Genomic DNA, 26,504 nt, shown 5'->3' with positions numbered 1-26,504 from the left:
CAAGTTTGATCTGGGGTAACAGCAAAATTTAGCCTAGGCATTTTTTAAACCCAAAAAAACTGTAGGAAAGTTGTTTTCAAGTTTCAAGCTAATAGGAGTGAGTATAGTGCCAGAATATGGGCCGTCATATTTTCTCTGAAACCTGTATGTCAGAGTGTCTGTTCTATAAAGCTCCAGTCCACTCTGTCGAATGCCTTTTCCCCTTCTGTCAAGAGAAGCATTAAATGGTGATGTTTATTTTAAGCCCAGTGAATGATGTCTATGGTCTTAGTAATATTGTCTCTCGCCTCATGGTTGGGCACAAAGCCTACCTGATCTAAATAAATCAGACCCTGTATGCAAGGGGTTAGACACGCTGCCAAGATTTTGGAGTAAAGTTTCATATCTACGTTAGGTAAAGAAATCAGTCAATAGCTAGCACAAAATGTTCGATCCTTGCCCTCTTTAGGGATAACAGTTATTTGTGCCTCTAGGATGTCTTTAAAGACTGGGCATTGTGGAAATAGTGTGTTAAAGGCCTCAACAAAATGAGCATTTAGGATTGGAAGCATAGTTTTATAATATTTCAGTGTCAGTCCGCCAGGTCCTGGGGATTTCCCCATGGCAAACACGCCAATCGCCCAGGCTAATTCTTTTAGGGAGATAGGATTTTCAGGTTTCTGTGCATAATGTGGTGGTATGGATGGCATATCTGATGAGGCCAGGTAGGAATTTATCGATTTCGGGTGTGAACTATTGGGACGTGGTGCCTTCTGTGAATTCAAATTATAGGGATGATCATAAGATTTAATATTTTTTAATACTGTAATGTTTTTTGACTATTTCAACTCCTATCTGTATGTGTTCACTATGTCATACCTGACACAGTGTTGGCTGATGAGTGTGTTGTGCTAAGAGGAATTGTACCTGCAACAGAGCCTGCAGCTCTTCTGTTTAGCTCGTGTGTGTTTGGTCAACCTGGGGACTAACAGCCCAAATGTAGACTGTAGTAAACCCTTACCCTGGGATTATTTACCTCTGGATCACAACAAACTAGTTCTAGTTGTTGTGTCTAGTATTCTAGTTACCCCTTTTCATTAAATGGCCTTAATACTTGATACCATGACATCATTATTGGTCTAAGCCTCCTTTGATAATCTAGGCCCACCCTTCAACCCCCCTTAAAAAAGTAGTGATGGCAATTACCCTCACACCCTTATATTTACCTGCTGATTGTCGCAGCTCCTCCTCTTTCCTGCAGATGTCAGTCTAACTACTGCTATGAGTAATCCTATGATTAAAGAATCATGTCTGCAGAAGAGGAAGAGCCCTGATACTAAGCATGTAAGTATAATGCACTGAAGTTGAACTGCACACAAGGCAGTGGTTACGGGAACAGAGGTCACAGTGCACAACTACATCCATGGCCTGGTTGGAGCGCTCCTTTTCTTACACTACTACCACATACCCTTCTGTTTTACCTTTTGGGTGCGTTATTTTATTTGGATTGCAATTTTAATTGTTGGAGGTAGTCGGCATAGTTATATAACTCCTATTGCACAGTATTAGTTCCTACATAGTTACGTAGTTATTGCATAAAATCACATCATAGATCTGACTAAACTCCTCATTAAGATTAAATCATTAAAGTGTTGCAGTGTGATCAGACAGAAGCAGTTCCGCATACTGCACTGTATGAATGCATTCTCTCAGCTTGTTTACATTGCCTCTAAGCCCAGCTTTCAGTGCAGTGAAATATGCGGAGCAGGCAGTCAGACAGTTAAAACAACCACCAGTCAGTATGTGCGTACAGTTTAGTGTTCAACAACGACTTGCTTGTGTCATATGGGTCAGTTTACTTAGATTACGCAACTGAAAACTGCAGTGGATTAATCTGCGTTTGATCAGAAGCTGATTCTGTAAGAATTCCATTTTATCTCAAGAGGAAATAACAATTCTTTAGTACGTATTTTCCTGTGCGACTGAGCAGCTGTAATGCTGATATATTTAGCCACTTGCCGAGCTTGTGGTAAGAAGGGTGTTGCCTAAATACAATTAGCCGGTCAGATGACTGGATCTCTGTTCTTGTGGGCTCACAAACTGTGCAAAGGATATTGCATTTAATAAAACTTATACTGCAGATTACAAAAACAAAAATAAAAAGAAAAGTAAAGGAATCAAATACTACTGATTGCAAGGCGGTGATTTGAATCCTGACTCAAGAGGATATCATCCTTTACTGAAGACAATATTTAAGCAATAGGTTTTATTCTGCATCTGGAAGAAGGATGTTATATATAGTGTTTGTGCATCTTACATCAGCCCCGGGATGGTCATACGCACAGCTACACAAGGCGACGTATCCTTGAGAAGCTTGTCGTATATTATCTGGGAAACAGCCAGCTGTGAGAGAGGTTGTTTTTATTTTTTAGCCCCTCTTTAATTTTTTATTTTTTTGTTCATCTCTGGGTTATCCGAAGATCCTGTTATCTTGTCCGTCTCTTGAAACATTAACTGCGTGCTGTGTTTAAGGTGAGCTGACTCTGCCCTTCCTCCTTTCTAAGCGATGCTGCAGAATGCATCTTTTGCAAGTCTGAAATGGCAGCAGTGAGGATTAATGCCTTTTCTTCTGCATGCTGAGCTCCGAATCTATTATGTTCTGCTGTCAGTATGTAAATATTCTGGCTGACATAACATCCTGCACCTCCTGTCTTTCGATTCCATATCTAAACATTGCATCACCGTTTTACAGCCGGCATTTTCAATGTCCGTCATCTTGTGCAAAACATAAGCCTTTTTTTCTTTTTAAAGAAAAACATTGACTGTCAAAGGCAGCTGAATATGGTGTTAATGTTAATCCTGCCTTTATTTATCCAGCTAAATAATGTATGCTGTATTGTTAATTAATGAGAATATCAAATAAAGCGCTGGAAAACTAATATGCCTGTTATGCAGGTAAAGGGGAACAGAAAAAGAATCTATTTTTAGCTCCTGCGTAGCACTGTAGCCTGGATCATATCTACGGAAGTTGTGGGAAAAGGTTGGCTCTCCAGGGAATAACAGAAGTGGCCCTTTGCAGTGGTCAGTCCTGGCGTTGCTTACACAAAGCTGCTGAAGTACCGTATGGCATACAGCATGAAGAAAACCTGGAGCTGGATTATTGTTGCTGCCACACTCCGTTCCCCAATGGAAAATCCACTTTTCATGAATGTCAGCCATCCAAGCTGCTTTCCAGCTGATTTTACCAACGACAGCTCCTCAGACCCATGAAGCGAGGACCGAATAAAAAGGTTTATTTTTATTTTTCTTTTACTGCGCAATACACAGGAAGCTTGACTGTATTTTTTGTGTTATCAATCCCTTAAATGGTTCTTGGAGGTAGGTTGAAAGTGCATGTTGTTGTCATTATCGTACATACACCCCGCTAACTACTTACGGTGCAATATACACTACAAATACACAGTTAACACAAACACAGGGGGGATTTCTATCATAAAACACAGTTATCTAAAATAGAAATAGAGTATGATTACAAAAGAAGCAGTATAACTTGCTGTCTTTCACCTGTGCAGATATAATGAGGGGAATCTGCCATTTCTTTACAGAATAAGTGAACCGACAGCTTTTATTCAAATTGGCTGTACATAGCTCACAGCTGTCTCTTTTTTTCTTTGGGTTTATAAAATGTATTTCTGTGTGAAAGGTGTATTGCACAGTATGGCGGATGGCTTATCACACACGTTAACTGTTCACAGCAATCAGACGGGATGTGGCATTGCCTGTTGGCTTTATTAAATAGCGAATAAAACCTCTGCTTGCAAAATTTTTTTTGTTTTGTTTTCCCATTAAGATTATTATATTGGACATTTCAACTATTTTAACCCTGACAATCAATGCAGATACCAGATATTTCCTCTTAATGTTGGAAAAAAGGCTAGCAAACCAGACAAGGCCTTTATTTTACAGCCCCCTTAATTTGGCTTTTGCTGCTATTCTCTAAAAAAGCGTTATGCAATAGGTTTTCTATCTGACAAACCTTTTACCTGACATATTATTTCCAATAGATCAAGTAAGAAAGCTATAAAGCATTATGCTGAAACAAGGCAAATTAAAAACGACAAAATGTTGTTCTCTCTTTGTTCTTTGTCTGAATGTCAATGCCACTGTTTGTTAAGTAACCGTCGAGGGCCTGCATGGCCGTTGTGGAGGCTGAAGGGTTAATAGCTAGTCTGACGCAGGATGATTTCATGTCATGAATCCAAATCATGACATAGCAGTGTTATTTTCACTTTTTTTTTTTTTTAACAACGCAATATGAGTCTTCATGAACATGCATTTGGAGCAAAGCTCCTTTAAGGCTGGGAATCTGCGTCTGTGATGATCTCTCTAGACTGGGCCTTTGCCTTGTTACTGTGGCAACGGGAAATTTTTCGCTAAATGATTATAATGCAGAGGAAAGAAAATGTTATTTCGAGAAAATTTTCCATCAGGCAAGTAGCAAATACTTTCTAAATAAGTAGTTTTTTTCTCTTTGGGAAAAGAAAATGATTTATTGTTTTCATCCGTGTGCAGACAAAGCTGCTTGCTGTGCATACTCCGTCGCAAATTTTTGTAATATATGTCCTTGCATGAAAAATTATATTAGGTAACGATGTCCACTTTAAATGAAAATGGATACAGTCCATCGCCAGGCTCAGGCTGCTAAGCTGCTTTTAGCACTATTTGTACTACGTAATGTCTTGAATAAAATAGGCATCAGAAGCCCTAGAACTCCACATATTCTTTCAGTTGCTGGTTTCCAGTCGTTATCCCAAATTCATGTTGACATAAAAATATATTTTTTTAGTAAAACACTGTTGAAAGCTGATAGACCACTTATCTCTTTAATTTCATATTCATTGTTTGCTCTTTGAAAACATAAGGTCCTCAAGGCAACTGGTCTATAAACAGGCAGCGTTTTGCATTCTTTGTTCCGTTTTTATTCACTTCTTGTTGAAGCTGTGCAGCATAAGCAAAGATGACAATGGCAACTTCAGCCATTTTGAGCCACTGTACCTTCTGCAAAATGGTCGCTGGAATGTGAAAGAGAACATGGGAGATATTTAGGTAATATCCCTTTGAACTTTACTGCAGATAACATTACTGGGGGAAAAAAGGGACATACTAAAAACTGATATTTGCAGTCTTGATAACAAAAAAATTATAAATTTGTTTTTTTCTGTAATTATCCAGTAGTAGTGTACCCTTATTATACACATCAACAGAACTACAGAATATAGACTGACCTATGCGCTGTGTTGTAAGCATACAGTCCTGAGTTTTTTTTTCTTGTTTGTGCTCTGATATATGCACATTAGAAACCTACATCTGCAGCCATTTTATGATAACAGGAACTGCTTCAATGTCACTGCTAGGGTAAACATAATAATATTAACACTTACTTTGTCCTATGACAATGGCCTATTAAATGCCTTATCAAATTTCTGGTGTAGCATGTGTATTGTATGTGTCTTTTTTTTTTTCTTTGTGTCTGTGCTGTGGTATAAGTAGGAAATCTACATCTGCAGCAGCCATTTTAAGATAACGGAAAATACTGCAAATGGCTTCCAAAGTGAACAAAATGAAAGTCTTGACATTTATGTGCAATGACAATAAACTAATTAACCACTTATCAATTTTTTTGCATAGCAAATTACTTCATAGCAATCTGATATTACAGTTAAATATTAGAAGTATTAATTTACTGACTCTTAGCTCTGGTCTCCCAAAAGTTACCAACAGCTGTTCAAGACTTTTAGTCTACCATAGCCTGATGTGTTTGCTGAAAGACAGATTTATTCTAACTCTTTACAGTAATAGTAGTATTACTATTGCTATTATAGTTGTTCGTTACACAATGAAAGTGTTTTGTGTGGTAATGAGCATTAGACAGCAAACAAGGTATTCCTCAAACTATATTTAAACATAATATGGTACAAGTATTACTTGATTTTGAATCAACCTTTATGTGAAATTGTTTTTTTTAAAGAAATAAGTAAATTTGTGTATCCAGTGTGTTCAAATGATAATACAAAGATTTCTACAGGTTAAACACAATGTAATATTTGCTTAAAGCACATTTCCAATGCCCATTTACAGTCAATCCTGCTTCTGCCATGATATCCAATCAATTAAAAAGAAAAGGGTAAACTTGTGATCTTGCAACTGAATTTCTTCCAGCCAATGTCGGGAACACATCAATGCCTTTGCACTGATTCCAAGACTACATTTTGGACAGTTGTCTGTCAAACACGGACAGAGCAATGTGTTGATAGGTTTCAATACAATGTTTAAATTATATATGTGATGCCAAATTTAGAAGGTATGTGGCATTGTTAACCTCCCCAAAAGGGATTTAAGGGCCTAGATAGAGCCATGCGCAAATGTGTCACTGCAGAATTGCAGCTCTTTATTTGGGATCCAGGCCTGGAGTGTCCTAGAAAGAACAATTGGGAAGGAAATCTAAACTAAAGTCTTATAATGACTTATAAAGGCCCTGCAGTACCCATATGAGTCAAAAATTTGTGTTCAACTTGATTGAAATAAAACAGCAGTATGGCTTGACTAGAGGCCATAAAGCCTTGAGGGAGTGCACTTACATTAATACCATAAGGCAAGTGGTGGATATAAACACAGTTGTGAGTGCTATTTATAAGATCACTTTACTGTATCTTATTGAGAAATTAAAATGATGCAAATGAAGCTATAATTATTTTCTAATCAAGATACAAATAAAAAAAAAATCTTTTAAGTATACCTTTACTTTTTTTTAAGTTTTCTAATGAAGAAAAGTAGGAACCTAGTGACCTACAGGGGTGGATGGACCTCCAAAAATATTTACATTGATCTACTAAGCTTTTGATAGGTAAAACTTGTAAAAAAAATTGTTTTGCACAGTAGACTTGTCAAAAATCAAAAGCATACATTTGACCCCAAATAACACTTCTGCTGATGGGCACATGTTGGTATTCAGGAACGCACTGTTGCTTTGTGTCAGTTCTCCCCGTAGGGCTGCAATTATAACCTAGGAAAAACTGTTAAAAAGGGACAAATAAAAAGTAAAAGGGCACCAGTGTATGAGAGCTGTCTAGTGCCAATTAATAATTCACGCAAAAGGGAAATCACAGGTACATATAGGTAGCACTAAAATTTCAAAAATCCAAGACACCTCATACCACATATTGCATGTAAGGTATTGGAGAAAAAAAGGAGAAGCTAATTGTGAAGCGATACAGACTGTGAGACTGATTATCCTTCAGGCACTTTCGTATACAAGGATTATTCATTTATGACTTGCAAATATCTTTTTTTTATTTCTACTACTAAAAACAACATTTCCTAAATATTCATTTCATATGTTGAGAAACCCACCAACCAAATTAGAAGAATATTACAAACATATAAGGCAGTCTTGTACTTCATACACAGGAAATTAGGCAGTCACATTCTGTAGAGCTGAGTAATTGGGCAGAGGCCAACTTCATCCTCTGAAGTTTTTTTCTCTGGCTGACAGACAATATAATCTTCTTACATGATTTTTTTTCAGTGCCATCAGACTCCTTCAAAGTATCCCTTAACCCCTATACCTGAAAGGAAGTATTCCTACAAATGTGTTACGCAAAGCTGTTAGTATCTCTTAAAGGTGCCCAGCTTCCTACTCTAATTGTGGTGTATGATAAGAGGTTATAGCAAATCTGTGGCTAAAAATAAAAGCATATGATGGCATTTGCCCATGCAAGCAGGTACCACAAGGTGTCTACACATACCACTATTTTTTAACGTGGTATCCTAACTGTGGCCACAAAGCCTCAGGAATGTCCTACATAATACTGAAAGGCTGCGTTTGCAGAAGAGCAAGCATGCCCCTTATTTATATAGCATTGTGTCCACAGGCTGCCTAAAGCCCAAAGGGTCTACACTTAAGTTTAACCTTATGCCATGGAGAGGACCGTCCTTTCTCACTCTTCCACACTTCCTTCTTGGTAGTCCAAAACAAACAACTCAAGAAGGGCCCAGTTAGCTTGTCACAATATAATTTTATATTTATTGGGCAATGGTTTTGGCTGTCCAGTCCTACTGCCTAATTTGTGCACATTTAGCCCACTGCTCCTGTAAAACTCACTCATACTCCCTTCCAGCCCCATGAATGTCTACCCAGCATAAATACTGGGATACATATTTTCTTGGACTGCTAAGAGCTCATTATAGAGGTGCTCAGCGTTTCATTTTGCAGCCGTAGCTTTTAAAAGTGCCTGGGAGGCCAGCAAAAAACACAGCTAAAAACATAACTGCATATTTGACAAGCCTTCTATTGACAACGTGCTATAAGCTAACACCTTGTCATTTTAAAAATATGTACCATGTCTATCTTTGTCTTTCATTCAATATATTAGATAGGAACTCAAAAGTTTATTTTTCCTTTTTCATTGAGAGAATTTAAATGGATCATCCACTTCAGAGTTATGTTTAATTCCTAATAACCAGTTAAATGTAACTGATTATTAAACTGTTCATGGCCTCTCTATGCATTGAGAAGAGTTAGACAGCTGTGCTGCTTTCCAAAAGAAAGCTCCAACTCTCTGGCAACAATCTCATACAGATCCAATGCCTCTGTCTGTCAGCTTTTCAGCTCCATGTTTTGTGATCGCCTTGTCCTTTCTCTATACTTCTCACTCTTTCTTTTGCTGCATTGTCTATAACTTTGTTTTTTGGCTCTGTATGCTGCTTTTTCCCACTTTAACTGTTCTGCTTTACTGACCTTTTCTAAAGCAAGAATATATGTGCCCCTTTCAGCACCTCTGATCCTTTGCAAATACTCCACAGCAGTCCTGCCAACTGTGACAAAGCATGGGGTATATAAAACATCCTGGCTATCCCTCATGCCACTCATATGCTACGGCGTACAGTTGGGAAGCTTCTAGCATCTGCTAAGGAGCATTGTCTGTTCTGAGTCCTAGCAACAGCCTGCAACCTCATACAATTCAAAAGCCATCGCCAAAGTAACACTCTAGTTATGCCTAGCTACATAAAGCAGAATGTATATATAATGGTTTTTTTTGTATATATTTGGTGGTATGTGAATTATTCTGATTTTAATGCTCCAGGACATATTGAAGATATAAAAATTATGGATAGATACAGGTTCCAAGGCCTGATAAGTTACTATGAGTGCAAACTTGTACTATATATGGGGATGCTCAGTTGTATGATGTGACAAATACCAGTATGGGGGATCCCTTATTCTCACCTTTCAAAACTGCCTGAGGGGAACAAAAAAAGTGTCTCTGCATCTGGCTTCTGACTTGATATGAGGTCCTTTTGGGATTTTAGATTTATATATATAGTATATAATTTTGTGTGTTGTAGTCATATCAACTAGCTAGTCAAAAAGGCCCTTGATCATGCAAGATTGTTTCCAGTGACAAACATCCTATGTGTTCATAGCCTTACAAACTATGTACATAGGTAAAGTTGTGATATAATCATTTTCTAACAATCTTTAAATTTCCGCCAGACTACATTTTTAGGGTCCTTAGATAAAATAAATGAAGTGGTCTACAATGTGAAGCTTTTAGCACATTGCACATCTGGATTAGACACCAAGGTCTTCCAATTCTACCACTTCGGATACATTCAGTTCTGCATTTCCAATACACATATTTAAATACCATTTCCTGCATTTTAGATATACCGGAGTAGGTTTTTATATGTACCTTCTGTATGAGTTTCCGAATAGGGAGTGTACTTCCTCCTGTGCAGCTGTGCATGTCACAACACGTATGATTCATTTTATGGAAACATGTTTGTTCACTAGGAATGCATAAAACTGCAAAATGCTGAATATTTAAAAATATTGAATGGGCCTGAAAGTTGTGCAAAATCTTTTTTTTTGAATATGGAAATGTTAGTGCTTCTGTGGCATTTGTTTTGTTGTCTGTGTTCCAGTTGGGGAAATTCAGCCCACCTCTTTTACTGGTCATAACTTTCTCAAAAAGAAAAAAACAGAAAATGAGGGGAAATCCAAAATGTTGTATTTTTCCCAGAAAAAAAGATGAAGAATAGTCTTCTAACCGGACACTAGTTCTGATGACGATGGTCTAACAGGTGATTTTCATCACTTTGGGAAATTTCCCAAAAAAATTCAAAACCAATAATAGCCTAGCTGTGCAAAAATACAGAAAAAAAAAGTTTTGTCTAGATGTACACTTTAACTCTACTGCTAAAAACAAGCATAAGAACTGTAAATGTGCTTGCATAAAATGGGAATGGGTTAAAACCCTCAATGGGATTATACTATCTGGGGTTTTGTTTTTTTCTTACCACTATCGCTGTGGCAACAGTTTAACTGTACCAGACCAAACTGCAAAGGAACAGTAAATAAATGCTGACTGAAAATCCAGCTTTCCCTGACTCTAATAAAAAGTTAGTTGCACAGAGAACAAGTTGCAAATTGTTACAAATCAGATCTTCACAGTAATTTAGTTACATTGTAACCTAATAAGGTTCTCTAAATAAACCTTGGTGCCTGTGACCTAGTGCAGCGGTCGCCAACTGGTGGTCTGTGAGAAAACTTTGGGGGTCCACGGCTTTGGCCGGTTCTCTGGGCGGGGCCAGGAGGAGGTCCCCACTGGGGTGATGCACCAGCCAGAGCCACTGACCATGTCCCCTGTACAGATCGCAGGCTCAGGGAAGTGGGCGGGTCTCTAGACACAACCTGCCCACTCTCCCATTGCAGGCTCAGACCTGCTATGGAAGAATGGGTAGGGTTCTGGTATCATTTTCCCTTTTAAGTGACACCCAGCTTCCTGTGCATGCACGGTCCTGAGCCGGCATATTTAGTGGTCTGCGGGTCTGAGAACGTTGGCGACCACTAACCTAGTGCACAGCTTTCAGGCACTTTATTGAAAGCTTATTAACACGTTTGCTTTGCACACCATACTCTGTACAGTTCTTGGCATGCTGTTGATTACTGTGAGCAAGGCCGAGTCTCCAACAGCTTTGAATAGGGTTTAGACCACGTATGCAGAACAATATGGCATACCTTGAGCTCTACGCTTTGCTTCTAATTCAGAAACACATTGGGGAACACTTGGAAGATGCAGCTTTAAACACAGGAAAAAGAAGCATGTTGTGTTAAAAATTGGACCAAAGCTGAAACATCCATACTGCCTAACCAAAAAACTCTCATTGTAAGTTTTTACAATGCATTTCAGTGGCTTTGAAAAAATGTGATTAAAGCTTTAATGCAGGTGAAGTGTGTCTGAAACAGTGCACACAAGGTCTTAATGCAATGTTTTTGGGATTCGAATTAGCTTTCCTGTTAATTTTGTCTGCACATTCTGGACGTGAATATTAATAATTGATATATGTGCCAACATATTACCTAGCGCTATACAAAGTCCATAGTCATATAACTAAGTGTCCCTCAAAGAGGCTCACAATCTAATGTCTCTACCTCAGTCATATATTATTATTGTAGTCTGAGAACACTTTTTTTTTTTGAGGGAAAGACAATTAACCTCTTTTTTTTGGGGGGGGGGGGGGGGATCCTATCTAACCTTAACAGTTTACATGGACAGGTTCTATATGCACCACGAAATCATGTTGAACACTGATCTTTTAAATAAATAGCAAATGTTTGAACTTTACCATTGTGTTATGTTACATAACAATCACTCCTTGTAGTCCAAAAGCTTTGCGGACCATTTTTTATGTATCTGGAGCTGCGTATATATCATGGACTTGCTCTGAGAGACACGGGGACCAGTCAGTCCCCAGTCAGCCATGACCAGTTCATGGACACCAAGTCTAGTCCATGGATATCAAGACCAGAACCCAGTAACCCAGACCAATCCGTAGACACCACAAATGGCCCCTATATATCATAACAAGTCCCTGAAATCCACAGCCATTAGTCAGAGAATCCATCGGGTCCCACGTTGTCCAGGCATTTGTCTTCAGGTCGGCACGCTAGGCACAGCCATCTTCTCTCTGTTCTTCATACGTCATCCAACGCAGGTGCAAGATCGGGTGACGTAGATGAGAAAAAACCTTGCGCATGTGTGGGATCGGCAATTTATTTCCCTTTTAGTGAAAGGGCTCATTCTGCACATGCACGAGATGCACAGAAGGAGCGCCAAAAACCCTTTTGGGATGCGTGAGGTAGGTATGCCGGGAGGCTCTGCTCCCATTCATTAGGAGACGGTGCTGCACCCAAAAAAAAACAGTGTTGCACTTAAAACACAAACAGAATTTTTACCTTACATAAAAGGGTTGTCCTTTTTATGTAAAATGAAAATTCTGAGTTTAGGTACGCTTTAAGACATTGTGGCCAGCCCCTGAAAAATATGGCCAATCTCCAGACACCATAGTCATTCATTCTTTGGAAAATATAGGCAGTCCTAGATATTATGGCCACTCCAAGGGCAGTTCTCAGACACCACAGCCATTTCCAGACACTGTGGCCAGCCCCTGGACACCATTGCTAGGCCCAGTTCTGCATTCTCATCCTTTTAGTCTCACAGCTATAAAAAAAAACCTGGCTCTGACCCTGCCATGAAATGTGCTACATAATGTGCTGTAATACCGTGCTCGAGCATTGCTTCTCTATTTGGATATTATTCCAGTCTCAGCCGAATTCGAAGTATTAAAAGTACGTCACCGGGCCCACATTCTGAGCCCACGTCATGCATGTCACCGCCATTAGGTCATTGAGAGGCAGGGAGGGGCCTCCTGGTGATCGCCGCTCTGCTGCTCCTGTAGGTACTGGAGCGCCACCTGCCGGAGGAGAGCGCAACTCCTCGCTGCCGTGCACTGCTCTGCTTGTAAACATCAGCGGCTGTACAGAGGTAAGTAGTTAGGTGGTCACTGCTCTGTAATACTTACCTACCATATATCTACCTTCACTTTCTAGTGGCTTTGCAATAGTTCACTGTAGCTTGATAATAGTTCCTGGCAGTGAATGTCCGGTGCAATGGGTAATATATAAGGCCATCGTTACCTACCCTGAGGGGTAGAATGCAGCGTCACGTGACCAGGCCTGCTCCCATGCCTGATATTTAGCATGCAGCCAGCCATTGTGCTCTGTGGCAGTGTGGAGTTGCTGTGATTTAGCAGACAGTATAAATCTAAATGTACAATATATAGGTAGGTCAGCAGAGCTCCATGTTAGCAGGCTGGCCATGAGAAGACTATTCTATGGGTGTTACATTGAGTTGTAGGTTTCATACAGGCCTCAGTGTGAAATAGAAATACATCAGCAGAACATTGGCAGACAACAAATGAGTCAGATGCCCTGCAACATTATTATCTATTGAAAGTAATTGTGTATTGTGCAGTATAATATATATATATATATATATACGCCAGGGTTTATTGCTACTACTCTCTTGAGATGGCTCAAAGTATGATGGCAATTGACCCCCGCCACGCCCACATTTTATGGAACATAAAAAATATCTACTCAAAAATGATCTTACAACTGCAGTCTGGCCTGTAGGTGAATCTTAAGGACTAGTGTTAAAAGTTAAAAAATATTCTTCAGTTCCATTGTTAAGTTTGTATATTCAGGCAGGTTATTATTGCAGAAAGATACAGGCCATGTCCCTTCTGCAATAATATGCCTTACCTGACTGAATTCTGTACTTAAGCTGCGTCAGCTTTAGTTGCCAGGTCTGCATCCCTTGCATGTGCCGGGATGAATGATACCCCGCCCAGGCGTCATCCTGGCACAGCCAGTCAGTATGGCCCATATTGTTCAGAAGATAAGGAAGTTTAAGTTTAGGACATTCTAAATCCAAGACTTGTTCTAAAAATGTATATCTAATATGTTTTGGTTCATTGAATTATTCTAAAGAGCTATACAGAAGTGCAGCATGTAATGAGTGATGGGACTCAGATATCAGTTTCACACAGGAAGAACAATGACAGGTGGATGCTGATCGTTCTTTTGATCAGCACTTTATCCTGCGTGTCATTATCATTTGTCATTTCTAAAAATAAAATTTTGTTTCAGTTGTTTTTTTTCTGCATCTCAGTACTGCTGATCTCCAGCTACTTTCCGTCCAAAGACAGGTGCCTCAGCAATGGCTGTGTGGCAGTTTTGCCAGGTGAACTTTGCCTGAGCAATGTGGATGAAAATGGTCACTTGCATTTTTCCTTGGAAGCCCATGTGACAGAGATAGGGACAGAGATGTGTCATCTCGTAACAGTGAAAGTTTGAACAAGGCTCCATATTGCAGGATCACTAAGTAGTAATCAAATGAAATAAATTACTGATAATGACTTTGGTATAAACATGCCAAAATGAAACTGTTGTTTGAAAAAAATGCATCAAAAAACAATAATAACCCCCAATGGACCACCATTTTTTCCTTCTTTTTTTAGGATGCCTTTATTCCCTAGGGGTTGTGGGGGACATAGGGGTCTTTTAGGCATATATTCCCATACCTCTCAAGGTCTCTGCAGTCGCATCCGCTTCTGTCCTTCCACCTCTACTGTTGTGATTGGACAAGGATGGAGGAGAGAAAATTTGGGTACAGTAGTTTTCAGCTGCTGATGCTGGCATAGACATTGAACAGTGGGTGAGCACTTGGCAGGGAAGAAACACCGGCAGCCTTCTTTGGACAGCCCCATTAGTTCATTTACTGACATTTCTGATGAGATGTGAAGTGAAAGCACCACCTGTAGACAATATTTGGTAGCAAAGTCTGTAGTTGTTTCACCGGTGCACACAACTTGTAGGCTTGACTTGTTGTATATCTAGTTACTCAACAATCTTTTTATATTTAAAAAAATGTGTGCCAAAAACAATATGCAAAAACAGATCCGGGACTTAAAGTTAAATCAGAAGTAGCCAAAAAAAGCAAAGAATTGCACACAGGCAGGTTATTTGTTGCAGAAGGGATAGATGTTAAAACAAATTTTCCTGCCTGTTCTCAAACTTGCTGAATGAACACTGAGCTGTGTATGTTCTTATATAAAAACCATACAATGCTCTTGTAAAACCCTTAACATACCTGGAGTCCTGATAATCAGGATAAATAGGGGAAATAATTAAGTAAAAATATATAATTACACCAAATACATTATGCATTAAGGGAGAACAAAACCTACCTCTTCTCGCTCCATCACCTACATCCCTTTTAGGTTCTAAGCTTCTGCTACTTTGCTTGGTTGGGGGAGAATGGCATAACTCTTATTCTTGTGCATGGAGGTTTTTTATTTCCTGATACCTAAGTATACTGTGATCGTACATTGTACCTCCAACAAAAGATTGCAAGCAGGCAATTAAGTTTGTTTTATTGCAGAAGAGACAGAGCCTGTCCATCCTGCAAAAATTGAACCGCCTGCTTACAGTTTTTTGTTCCACTTAAACATACTAAAACTGAATTTGCTTGTGAATTGCATGTTTAGTCTAAATTTTTAAAAACAACATACAACAGCATACCACACCAAGGTCTCAAATGTATTAAAAAAACATTGATGCGAAAAATGATATAAAATGTAAACTGGGGATATCAAATCTTTGGTTTCGTCATAAAGGTTTTGATTACCCCCGGGCATAAAAAGGTTAAAGCTAGATTTAAACTCTTAGGTTTGCATATATTTTAATTTGGGCTAATTAGAGTTACCAATGGATAAAATAGGAACACTTTCTATTAAAATATTTTTTTTTAAAGTTGGTATAATGTGCATTATATGCAGAAAAAAGGTACAATATTATTGTTAGTAATGATGCCAGAATTGTCTGTGTTCCTTCAGCAGAGGGTCAGCCCTAACTGTTAAACTGACAGCCAGTCCCAGTTTTCATCTTGTACAGCAGTCACAGTTCTTCCTCATACACCCAATGAAGGCATGCAGGTGGCAAAAGTAATCTTTTCAGATATTTATTTTAATATTACCCCAGACATAGGAGAGAAGGATTCAAATCCCATTAGGTTATTTCTTCTGTCTGTGTCCTAGTGGGTAGATTTCTCTTTCACTTCCTGTGCTAGAGATGCAACAGAAAATGAATAAAAATCACTTTTTTTTTAATTATATTTTTATTAGCAAATGAAAAAGCAATAAAACATGCAATAGTAACAGAGACCCTGAATATTGAGCTGTAACATATCAGTCACACAAAAATACACATACAACATCAGATATCAACAGTGCAAAAATACAAGCATAAGTTATAAGCAACTGAAAATACCTGGAAAGTGCACAGAAGAGACCTATTGTTCACACGTTGGGCCCAATTTATTAAAGTTCTTCAAGACTGGGGAGGATACACTTTCAACCAGTGAAGCTGGGTAATCCAGCGAACCTGGAATGGATCTGGTCCAGGATTTAACATTTGCTAGCAAATAGCTAATGACTTTGAAGAAATCCATTCCAGGTTTATTTAGATCATTAGGAAAATATAGGGAGGAAGGGCAAAGAAAAGGTAGAAGAGCACAGGGTAAAAAACTTGTAGCAAATCTTAGAAAAGAAAGATTTTTCTTCTAGTGTCATCTCAAAACATTTTAGATTTTACCCTGTATCCCTGTCTCAGTAATGGTCTTAAGGAAGAATGGTGAATCTTCCCAGTGGGAATACAGACAGCAATAAAAATTGAACAAGGGTCTAAATTTTATTTATTCAACCCAAAATTAATGGAATAAATGTTGTTTTTACATTTCTTACAGAGTGACTGACCTGCAAAAAGAATGTAGGACAGAGTTTGTTTTTAAATGTTTGTACAGAACTAAACTGGACATTTCATTAACTTTAAAAGGCTGCAAGAATAAATTCCTGACACATTACAATATACTGCAACAACATCAGTCCTTGATCTCCATCCTGTCAGTTAGTCAGTTCATGGCGGTGATCACATGGCTTTGTTTGGAAACAGAAGTGGCAGCTTCTGTTGTATTTTCTTTCTTGCCCTAGTTTTCGAAAAACCGTGTTTTATACTGTGTTTTTGTGCATGTTTTTTATTTAGAAAATATATAATAAACAATTGTGCAAATACTTTGTTGCATACAAAAAAAATACTGCATCTACCAACATTTTATTGTATGGGGTCTCCACGGAAAATGGTCTCCACGGGGAACGACAGAGCGGCACCCTGCTGCGCTCTTTTCCCTTCACTTGCATTGCGGTTGTTTGTTGTTCGTGGATCTGCCAGGACAGATCCATGAACGACCTTTGTACAGACGTCAGATTCTCGTCCGATACTAGCCCTGAGGCAAAAATTGAACAAGAATCATATGACTTGTGTCTGTGGCTTCTGTAAGTGTTCTACAAACACTTTGGAATCATAAGCAATGTTAGAGCTATTTGCAAATCAGTAGGCCCATATCTAAACTGTGAAAAGTGCTCTGGACCACAAAGGATGCAAAAGCGCTGGTCCTGAACTGATTCAGCAATTACAAGCAAGAAATCATCATATATGTAATATATATACATTTTTTAAACAAATTTAGTAGGATGAAATACATCTGGAGACCAGTTCACTGTAACAGATTAAAAAAAAATAACCTACAGAAAACCTTTAGGTGTTGAGGTGTGTTGCAGCCTATTCATTTTGCAGCATTCACCATTGTAGTGTAAACTATAGTATAAGTTGGTCCTTACTGGGAATCATAAATAGGGGGAATTTTTTTTTAAAAAGGTCACATTATTTTAATTTCTTTCCATGTTTATCTCACAAAAATGACTTGCATACATAAATATTTAGGTCTTCAATAACTGAAATAGTTGTTGGAAGCCTTTATTTTGGAATAAATAGCAGTTTTTATATTACAGAGTATTTATATAGTGCTGACATATTATCCAGCGCTTTACAAAGTCTATGTCACTAGCTGTTCCTCAAAGGGGCTCACAATCCTTACAATGTCCTTACCATAGTCATATGTTATTATGAGAAACCTGCAAACTCCATGCAGATAGTGTCCTGACCAAGTTTCAAACCTGTGACCTAGCACTGCTAAGGCCAGAGTGCTAACCTCAGAGGTATATGATTATATATATATATATATATATATATATATATATATATATATTCATCTTTCCTCTAAAGACACCTCACAAATCATATTAAATACTAGCTGGAGCCTAGCAAAATGTAAAGAGATGATTCATTACACATATTTTTGTGGATTAACTTTCACATACAAAATAATGCAAAAATCAGTAGTCTATTGTGTGTGCACTACATTCCACTGGGCCATACTGTAAAATCCTTAGTGTACTGATACACAATATTTTCTAATTAAATATTCATGAACTTACCTTATGGGCTTAGCTTTAGGTTATAAACCCTAGTGAACCTTTTCTTGAAAGATCCTTCAATAGAGACTGCATTGTTTACAGCAAAGGCAACTGTCAACCAATTGCTATCTTTGGGGGTTGTATATAAGAAAACACTAAAATTTGTCAAGAACTTTAAATTAGACAAGCCTTTTCTCCATGCTGAAATCTACATATTTCAGTTTAAAGTGCAACTTTAAGTAAATTTTTTGGTGAAATCATTGAGAACGGGTCGCTCTTGATTGCACACAATGGCCCTGATTTATTAAAGCTCTCCAAGGCTGGAGAGAATACACTTTCACCAGTGAAGCTGGGTGATCCAACAAACCTGAGATGGATGTGGTCCAGGATTCAAAGCATTTGCTAGCAAAAAGCAAATGACATTGAAGAAATCCATTCCAGGTTTGCTTGATCGCCTAGCTTCACTGGCGAAAGTGTATTCTCTCCAGGCTTGGAGAGCTTTAATAAATCAGGCCCTATGTCTCCTCTGCAATAAAACAAACACACCTGCTTGTTACCTGCTTGTTTGCATTCTTTTTAAGAATGTACATTATGCTGCACATGTGCAGATTTCTGTACATTCTTGAATGAATGAACTTCCATGTGCATGCAGCAAAATATCTTGTGGCCGCCAGGCAATTACAGTAGCCGTTTTCAAAGTAGTCAGCTGAGGCACTTTTTTCTTTTAAAATATGTAGAGATTTTATTGCTGTCTCAGATAAATATTAAGGAGACACTACACTAATTACATTTAATTTTATGTTTCACATGTTTATTGGAAATTTCTCCTTATGCTAAAAACAGGTTACTATAAAAATGTGTATGTACATGCTTCTGATCATTTTCCTGTTTGTTCCTCTACAGAGTTTTATGCTTAAATCAGAATGTGCACTTCAGAAGACATAGCAGACAGTCTTCACGGAGAGAACCTTCTCTGTAGTCTAAATGAGCAGCGTATGCAAGGATTCTTGTGTGACGTTACCATTGTGGTTGAAGACACTAAATTCAAAGCACACAGAAATATACTGGCAGCCTCCAGCCTGTATTTTAGAAACCATTTTCGGAGCCAGAGCATATTAATCCAAGGACATGTGTTGGAGCTCAATGATTTAAAAGCAGATACATTTACAGAGATTTTGAACTTTATTTACAGCTCAAAGATTGCAGTGAAGAAAAAGGAGACCCTGACTGATCTTGTAGATGCTGGTAAAAAGCTAGGCATAACCTTTTTAGAAAACATCAAAGCTTCCAAAAAGCCTGCTGTTGTTGCTTGTTCAACTGATCCTGTGGAAAATGCGACACCATTTTATCGAGGAGAGAATGGATTGAAATCAGAGTCTGTGGATAAAAAAGGAGAAGACCCGGCCATTGCTAATGGACCAAGAATCACCAATGCCTTTTCTATTTTGGAAACTGAAGTCAATGGCTTTTCTCCCCTTGATTTAAGAGCAAATTTTAAAAAGAGCACAGACCCTGCTGAAGAGGTGCACAGCCGTGGTATCTGTGAGAATGGTGTCTGCAATGATGGAGAACCAGTTAACACACTGGCTGAGCACTCTTATGCAGTTTCTTCTGGTGATGTCCCATACAAAAGAGACTCTGTGTTTGACCATGGCAATAAAGGTAGCCATACAAAGGACCAGGAATGCGCAGCACCTGTTACAGTTACTACCAACCTGGAGGCCAAGTTAGCCAAGAGCATGTCGGTGTTAGAACCACAGTGTTTTAACCCACAACCTGTCATTCAGACTTGTACCTCTAATAATGTAGATTGTTCTTCAGAGCAAACTGCCAACCAAACCGAATTTTACAGCCAAAGGGAAGATGAAAGCACGTTACCACAACTTCCTCCTGGTAACCCACCCGTTAACCAGTCTTTCTGTGATGCTGGTTCATATCCTCTTCCTAAAAAGCACCATGTGACTTTTAACTGCAAAAACTGCAGCAAAGAATTTGCACACTTTAAACGCTTACAGCGGCATGAACAAATCTGTTTTAAGGTTGTGCACATGGATAGAGAATTGAGGATGCCCAACAGTGTTTCACAAAGCGCCTCAACAGAGAACTACTGCACACCTACTGAAACAACAGCTAACCAGAATGCACTGACAAATGGATCCTCCTCTGCAACAGACCACTTTGTTAAAATAGTAGATGATAAAATATTCTATGTCTGCATTGTATGCAAAAGAAATTATTTAACTTTATCTAGTCTTCGACGACATTCAAATGTCCATTCATGGAGAAAGTCATATCCTTGCCATTATTGCAACAAGGTATTTGCCTTAGCTGAATATAGAACCAAACATGAAATATGGCACACAGGAGACAGGAGATATCAGTGCATATTTTGTCTAGAAACGTTCATGACTTACTACATCCTTAAAAATCATCAGAAATCTTCCCATGGCATTGACCCAAGGCTTGGGGTGGGCAGTAAAGCAAACAGAGGTCTCAAGACAAGCATATATCCTTACAAACTGTATAGACTTTTACCCATGAAGTGTAAAAGACCCCCACTGAAAACTCCTAGAACAGCTTCAGCAGCACATTTCCAAGTTCAAAATACTTTTACCACACCCACGGTTGTTCAAAATACTCTAAATTCACAACCATTCTCTTTAAACAGCCAAGAGGAATTTTCTAGCACATTAGATGCTCCATCGCAAAATGTAACAAGTTCAACAACGACCCAGGACACTTGGCCTTTTGATATAATTCAATCTGACAAAAACACAAGTGTCTTGCCTGTTGGGAAAGCTAATTCTCCTTCACATGTTTCAGCTTCAACATTGAATCAGAGTGGTAGCACACCTGGTCCACAATTTATTGAAAATTCAAATATTCCCTCTGTTATTAACACTAGCAACTCTGCACCCTCAGTGATAATGCACAGCAGCAGAGTGTCCTCTGTGATAATGCATGGCAATGCAATAACTGGTACAGTAGCTACCAATGGAATAGGGTGGAATCCCAGCCGGACCGTTATCTCCCCAGAAAAAGATACTAGCCAAGAAACTAACACTGGGGCTACTGAGACAAATACAGGAATGGAATCTCCAACTGGGTACAAAAATAGTGACCCTCATCAGGATGAACGTGAATTCTCTCTTCCTGCACCATCATCTAAAAATAATAAGAGTGTTATTCAAGAAGGGAATAAAACTGAAACATACATAGCCAAACCAGCTTTACCTGGAACTCTAGTCAGTAGTGGAATTGCACCACTTTGCCAAATCACAGTAAAAATTGGAAGTGAAGCTTTGGTGAAAAGGCAAATCTCTGGGTCATCTCTGTTTTTCAGGAAAAGTGGAAGACCAAAGCATCCGGAGCCTGAAAAAGCATGGCTGGATTCAGATGATGACAAAAGAGAAAGATGCTCCATCCGGCTTCGGAGATCAGATAGTCTCCAAATGGAGGAGATGTGTGATGATGCTAGTGACCAAGATGTGTCTGACAAACCATGGAGACCTTACTACAACTATAAGCCCAAAAAGAAATCAAAGCACTTTAAAAAATTCAGGAAATTGAAGAAAAGAAAAAAACACAGTAGACCTAGACGTACTGAGGAGACTGTAAGCGAAGCTGACACAAAATGCTCATCTGGAGATCCCATTGATGAAAATACATTTGAAGAAGAAGACTCTCCAGAAACGTTAGATTTTGAATGTCCTTCCGAAAAGACAAGCGATCAGGTAAAGACATTTGAAAAGGAAGAGGCAACTGAGGAAGAAATGTCTGCTACACAGTGGCAGCTGGACACTAGGGCTTGCTTTTGTGAACTATGTCAAAAAGCCTTTAGGAACCCATCAACATTGAAGGTTCACATGCGTTGTCATACTGGAGAGAAGCCTTACTCTTGCAAGGTATGTGGAAAGTGCTTTTCCTTTCCTGGGAACTTAAGCAAACATGAACGGATCCATCAGGTTGGAAAAAACTTTACGTGTCAATATTGCAAAAAGACATTTTTGTTGCATAAAACTTTGAAAAAACATGAGAGGATTCACACTGGAGAAAAAATGTATGACTGTAAGTTCTGCTCGCAGCAATTTCTCTACCTTACTTCAAGAAACAATCATGAGCAAAAACATTTAGAAGTGCAGAGTGAAAAGGGGTTTGTTTGTGTCCAGTGTTCCAAAGTTTGCAAGACTGCTGCCGCCCTTGTGATGCACCAAAAGAAACACTATTTCAGGGGGCTAAAGCATAGGGAACGTAAAGACTTACAACCATCTAATGCAGAAATAGGCACCTGGGCTGGTGCTTCAAGTAGTATTTGTAATGATTCTAAAATGACTGGGGAAAAAGGTTCTGTGAGCATGCCTGAAAGTTTTCCCCCTTCTTTTGATGATTGTGAGGCTCCACTGTTGTCTTACAGCAGTGGTGTTACAGAGGTCACACCCCAAAATGTTTGCACTCCAAGCTCTTTAGAGAATGTAAATGCTATTGGAGAAACTGATTCCGCTAATTTCATAACTCCACCTCCATTACCACCAGTTGCAATACACAGCAGTGTCCTAATGGAGGCCCCCAAAGTCTGGAAACATTGGAAAGCAAGGCACTATAACTTAGAGGAGAATTTGAACTCTGATCGTTCTTCCTTAAAAGAGAGCGCTAAGACATTCACAGAACTAAAGACGATGACAAGTTTTGATAACCCATTTGTCCCATAGATGAGGTTCATGAAACATTTTGAAACAATCACAAGCTATTTTTTTTGTTGATTCTTTTGCTGCTAAGGGATGGCTATAGGCCTAATGCAGCATTCATAAGGTTTAAAGGACCAAGACAACCTAAAACATTTAGTTTCTGTATACAAGTCATACTAATGACATTCACAAATATATATATGTAAACATTCACATACATGTACAGAGGTTTTAGAGAATTTAGATCTTTAACCCTTTTGTTGCAGCCCAGTGTTTTTGGCCGCCACCTGAGGATAAAGGATTCTATGCTGTGGCAGTATTCTTCAACATATTACTGGACAGGAGCTTTTTTTCTGTATGGCATCACATTTCCACTTTCATCGCAGATGTATGAAGTTTCACAATTTTCCATATTAGTGAATGTTATTAAAACACTTTTATATAAAACAACTAGTATATTTTAGTTTTATTGGCCCTTTAATGAAAAAGTCAAGTGTTAATAGTGTTAGTTTCCCTGAGCTGTACATCTTTGCACTAGTTCTATGTATAAATGTCAGAATTTTACATGTGTTCTTGCTACCAGTTAGCCAGACAACACGTATTGTACAGTTTGTAGTACAATATAAGTTTTATTAAAGTGGCAGTCAGTTATTGTGCATACCAGGGAATCTGGATAAACAAGAGATTCCCCTCCCTCCTAAGGAAGTATACTTTGTTCCTACAACGTTCAAAGATGATAAAATCTATATTGAAATAAATATATATAATATATAAATCATTGTCATAGCACTTTCCAACAGTGATTGCTTCTTGACCGTCCATGCTCATCTAGATTTTTAATGAGGGTATATTTGTGTGGACTGCTTCTTTAAATGCTTTATATTATACTACACATGGAAAGCACTGTACAGCAATATATACTGTAATAAATGTGTTATTTAGGAAACAGCTTATTGCAACCAGGGACAAAGAAAGATCTATGTATTGTACATCTGAACAGCATATAGCATATAGTGAATTATATTGTTAACACAATTTAACAAATTATCATCTTTTGTGAATTGCAAGTTCAAAAGATTATTATGTGACTTAAATATTAGATATTAAAGTTTTACGATTATAATTGAAAACATAAACTAAATTTGGAAGGTAATTTTTTCTATGCAACCAAAGGATGTTTCAAACTTTTGTTTCATAAATAAAACAGAATGTTTTGTTAGAAGGGAATCTTCTATGAGCTTTTGGGAGATCGACATAGTAACATATAGGGGCTACCACCTTTTGCAGCTTCCTAAAATTTGTGGTTTTAGGCTATACTTACAGTTACATTTTGAGGAACAGTAGTATTTGTTGGACTCTATTTATAAAACATTTCTTAATGGGAATCTTTCAGATACTTGTGTTTCAATGGCAGTAATTGATTCCCACCAGGGAATATTTGAGGGTATGTCAGATTTCCTGTTTTATAAATAGAGCCTTTTGAGTGCCATTTTTTTTTTTTACTATGGGACACAATTTACTGATGTAATAAAGCTCTTCAGGACTGGAGAAGATAGACTGTCATAGGAAAACCATGGTGATCCAGGAAATCTGAAATGGATTTCCTAAAGTTAATTTGCTATTAGTTGGCAAATATTTTCTATCCTGGACAGTCCATTCCAGGTTTGCTGGATCACTCATGTTGTCTCATGATGACATATCTTCCCCAGTCTTGAAGAGCTTTATTAAATCAGACCCAATGTATATTGTATTGTAGTAGGATTAGACCCCTAGGTGTAGCTAGGGATGGGGGAAGCAGATGGCCGGTTCTTAATTTTACAAAAATACAATCTAAATACTGACATCTGTAAGTTTTGCAACATTTAATATTACCATGATTATTGTGCTCTATTTGTTTCTGTTTAGGGTGTTTGCAAACTGAAGCTTGGGATGTGATTCCTAAAGCTATAGGTTGCATATATATTTATATAGGTGCAGTCATTACAGGGCTATCTCTAAATTACCGTAGAGATAATATGGTGACCACCAAATATATGTTCTACTTACTTGCTGTCAACATTTCCAAAGAAAACTTATAGTGTGTAAAGATATCGTCAACCATGTTAGAGATAGCCTAATTAATTTGTTCTTATTGTGGCTTCATGTAGCTGTCTAATGACCCCATGGCAAAAGTGTGCACCTGCAATGGCACCCTAAACGCTAATTTGTTTCTAGTCTTAAAGTAAAATTGTGTTACGATACATGCGCAGAAAACACCTAGACATATCTGCATGTTATCTCACATGTATCCAACCCCAGGAAGCAGAAGTCCCAAGCTTTTGACTGCATTACCTGGTTAAATTACCAAAACGAGCAGTTTGGTATTCAGGTCTTCCTGTGTTCTTTACATGGTTTGTGATTTTTCATGCAGGAACATTTAGATGTCTACTGTATATCACAGAATGCACTTTAGAATGTTCAATGAATTCCTTCCCCTGAATAAATTTTGGTGCCTTTGAATTTGGGCTTCCTTAGATAAATTCATCAGATTCCCTCTAGTTCAAAGCCGCAAGCGGTAAGTCCCTTTGGCGATATCTGCACTATAATTGATATGCAAATATGTATTTCTGGCTTAAAGTTGATAGTATTCTCCCCCAATCCCTCTTTTTTAGGAGTATGCTGGCATAATGCTGGTATACATAACTATGCTTAGTTTATCTTTTCTAACCGGAGATCATTCACAAATACAAGATATGTGCACGGCATGGTGTGCTGGGCATGACTTACATACTGGCACTTTAATCAGAACCATGCTCAATTGGCATCACTCAATGTCAAAATATCTGAGTCTTGGGGAGAAGACTGGGGAAATAGTTTTGCACAGGGGAGCTGCTGCTAGAATGTATCAGGCAGCAGTTTTGCTAAATTCTGGTTCACTTTAATTATATGGTTGAATTTATTGTTTCCGTTTCCTCCTATGTAAAAAAAAAAAAAAAAAAAAAAGTTTATATAAGAAGCCAAATCACTTTTTCAGTGCCGTTTTTTTTTTTTAAATAATTTTGTTAATAAGCTTCTCAAAAAAAATCTAAAATCTTTAAACCCAATTTGTGTATTTATTTTGATACAACACAAGCTAACTGTTGTCAGGAGCATTTTTTTCACACTTTATTTTTAGCGTGGGATAGAAAGTTTCCACATATGCAATAAAAGAAGTCTATTGAAATACTGTCTGACCAAGAATCAGTTAATTCCTATCAACCACTATGGAGAAATGGTGTTACAAAAGTGCATTAATAAATACTGCAGAGAGGTGGTAACAGTAAAGAAATATATATATATATATATTTAACTACAATGTTTTTTTATTGATCTGTTATTATTTTGTTTAGATCTTTCTTCATTTTGTTCTGATATGTCCTATTTGTCATATAAAGACTGAATAGTAAGACCATTTTGTGGGATATCTTGAAAGGCTGTTGTGTTGTGTCTGTTATTTTCACTTTGTGAGTTACTGACAGGGATAAAAGTTTTATTTTTTTCTGATAAAAAAATAAACTGGTTATTATTTTCTTATGGTTAAAAAAA

At 38.1% G+C, this 26,504-nt stretch overlaps 1 protein-coding gene and 1 long non-coding RNA gene across 6 annotated transcripts; one reads left to right on the top strand and one right to left on the bottom strand.

The window, feature by feature from the left end:
• The first annotated feature begins 1,306 nt into the window (after positions 1 to 1,306).
• Positions 1,307 to 26,504, top strand: ZBTB38 (zinc finger and BTB domain containing 38). Of its 5 annotated transcripts, none has more exons than XM_072407678.1 (2): positions 1,307 to 1,323; positions 19,159 to 26,504. In XM_072407678.1, exon 2 carries the CDS (start codon positions 19,179 to 19,181, stop codon positions 22,962 to 22,964), a length of 3,786 nt encoding a protein of 1,261 aa, XP_072263779.1. In that variant the 5' UTR covers positions 1,307 to 1,323; positions 19,159 to 19,178; the 3' UTR covers positions 22,965 to 26,504. The 5 variants fall into 5 exon arrangements, with proteins under 5 accessions (XP_072263779.1, XP_072263777.1, XP_072263774.1 ...); XM_072407676.1 differs by lacking the exon at positions 1,307 to 1,323 and adding an exon at positions 1,422 to 2,511; XM_072407673.1 differs by lacking the exon at positions 1,307 to 1,323 and adding an exon at positions 1,422 to 3,269.
• LOC140328247 (uncharacterized) lies at positions 4,500 to 12,755 on the bottom strand. The gene is made up of 2 exons (XR_011920255.1): positions 12,605 to 12,755; positions 4,500 to 5,051 (listed from the first exon to the last, which is right to left on the bottom strand). It is a non-coding gene; the product is annotated as an uncharacterized lncRNA (long non-coding RNA).

This window comes from Pyxicephalus adspersus, chromosome 4 (assembly GCF_032062135.1).
Source record: "Pyxicephalus adspersus chromosome 4, UCB_Pads_2.0, whole genome shotgun sequence".
Taxonomy (NCBI): Eukaryota; Metazoa; Chordata; class Amphibia; order Anura; family Pyxicephalidae; genus Pyxicephalus; species Pyxicephalus adspersus.
The sequence above is the reverse complement of the archived record's forward strand: the minus strand, read 5'-3'. Positions and strand labels throughout refer to the sequence as shown.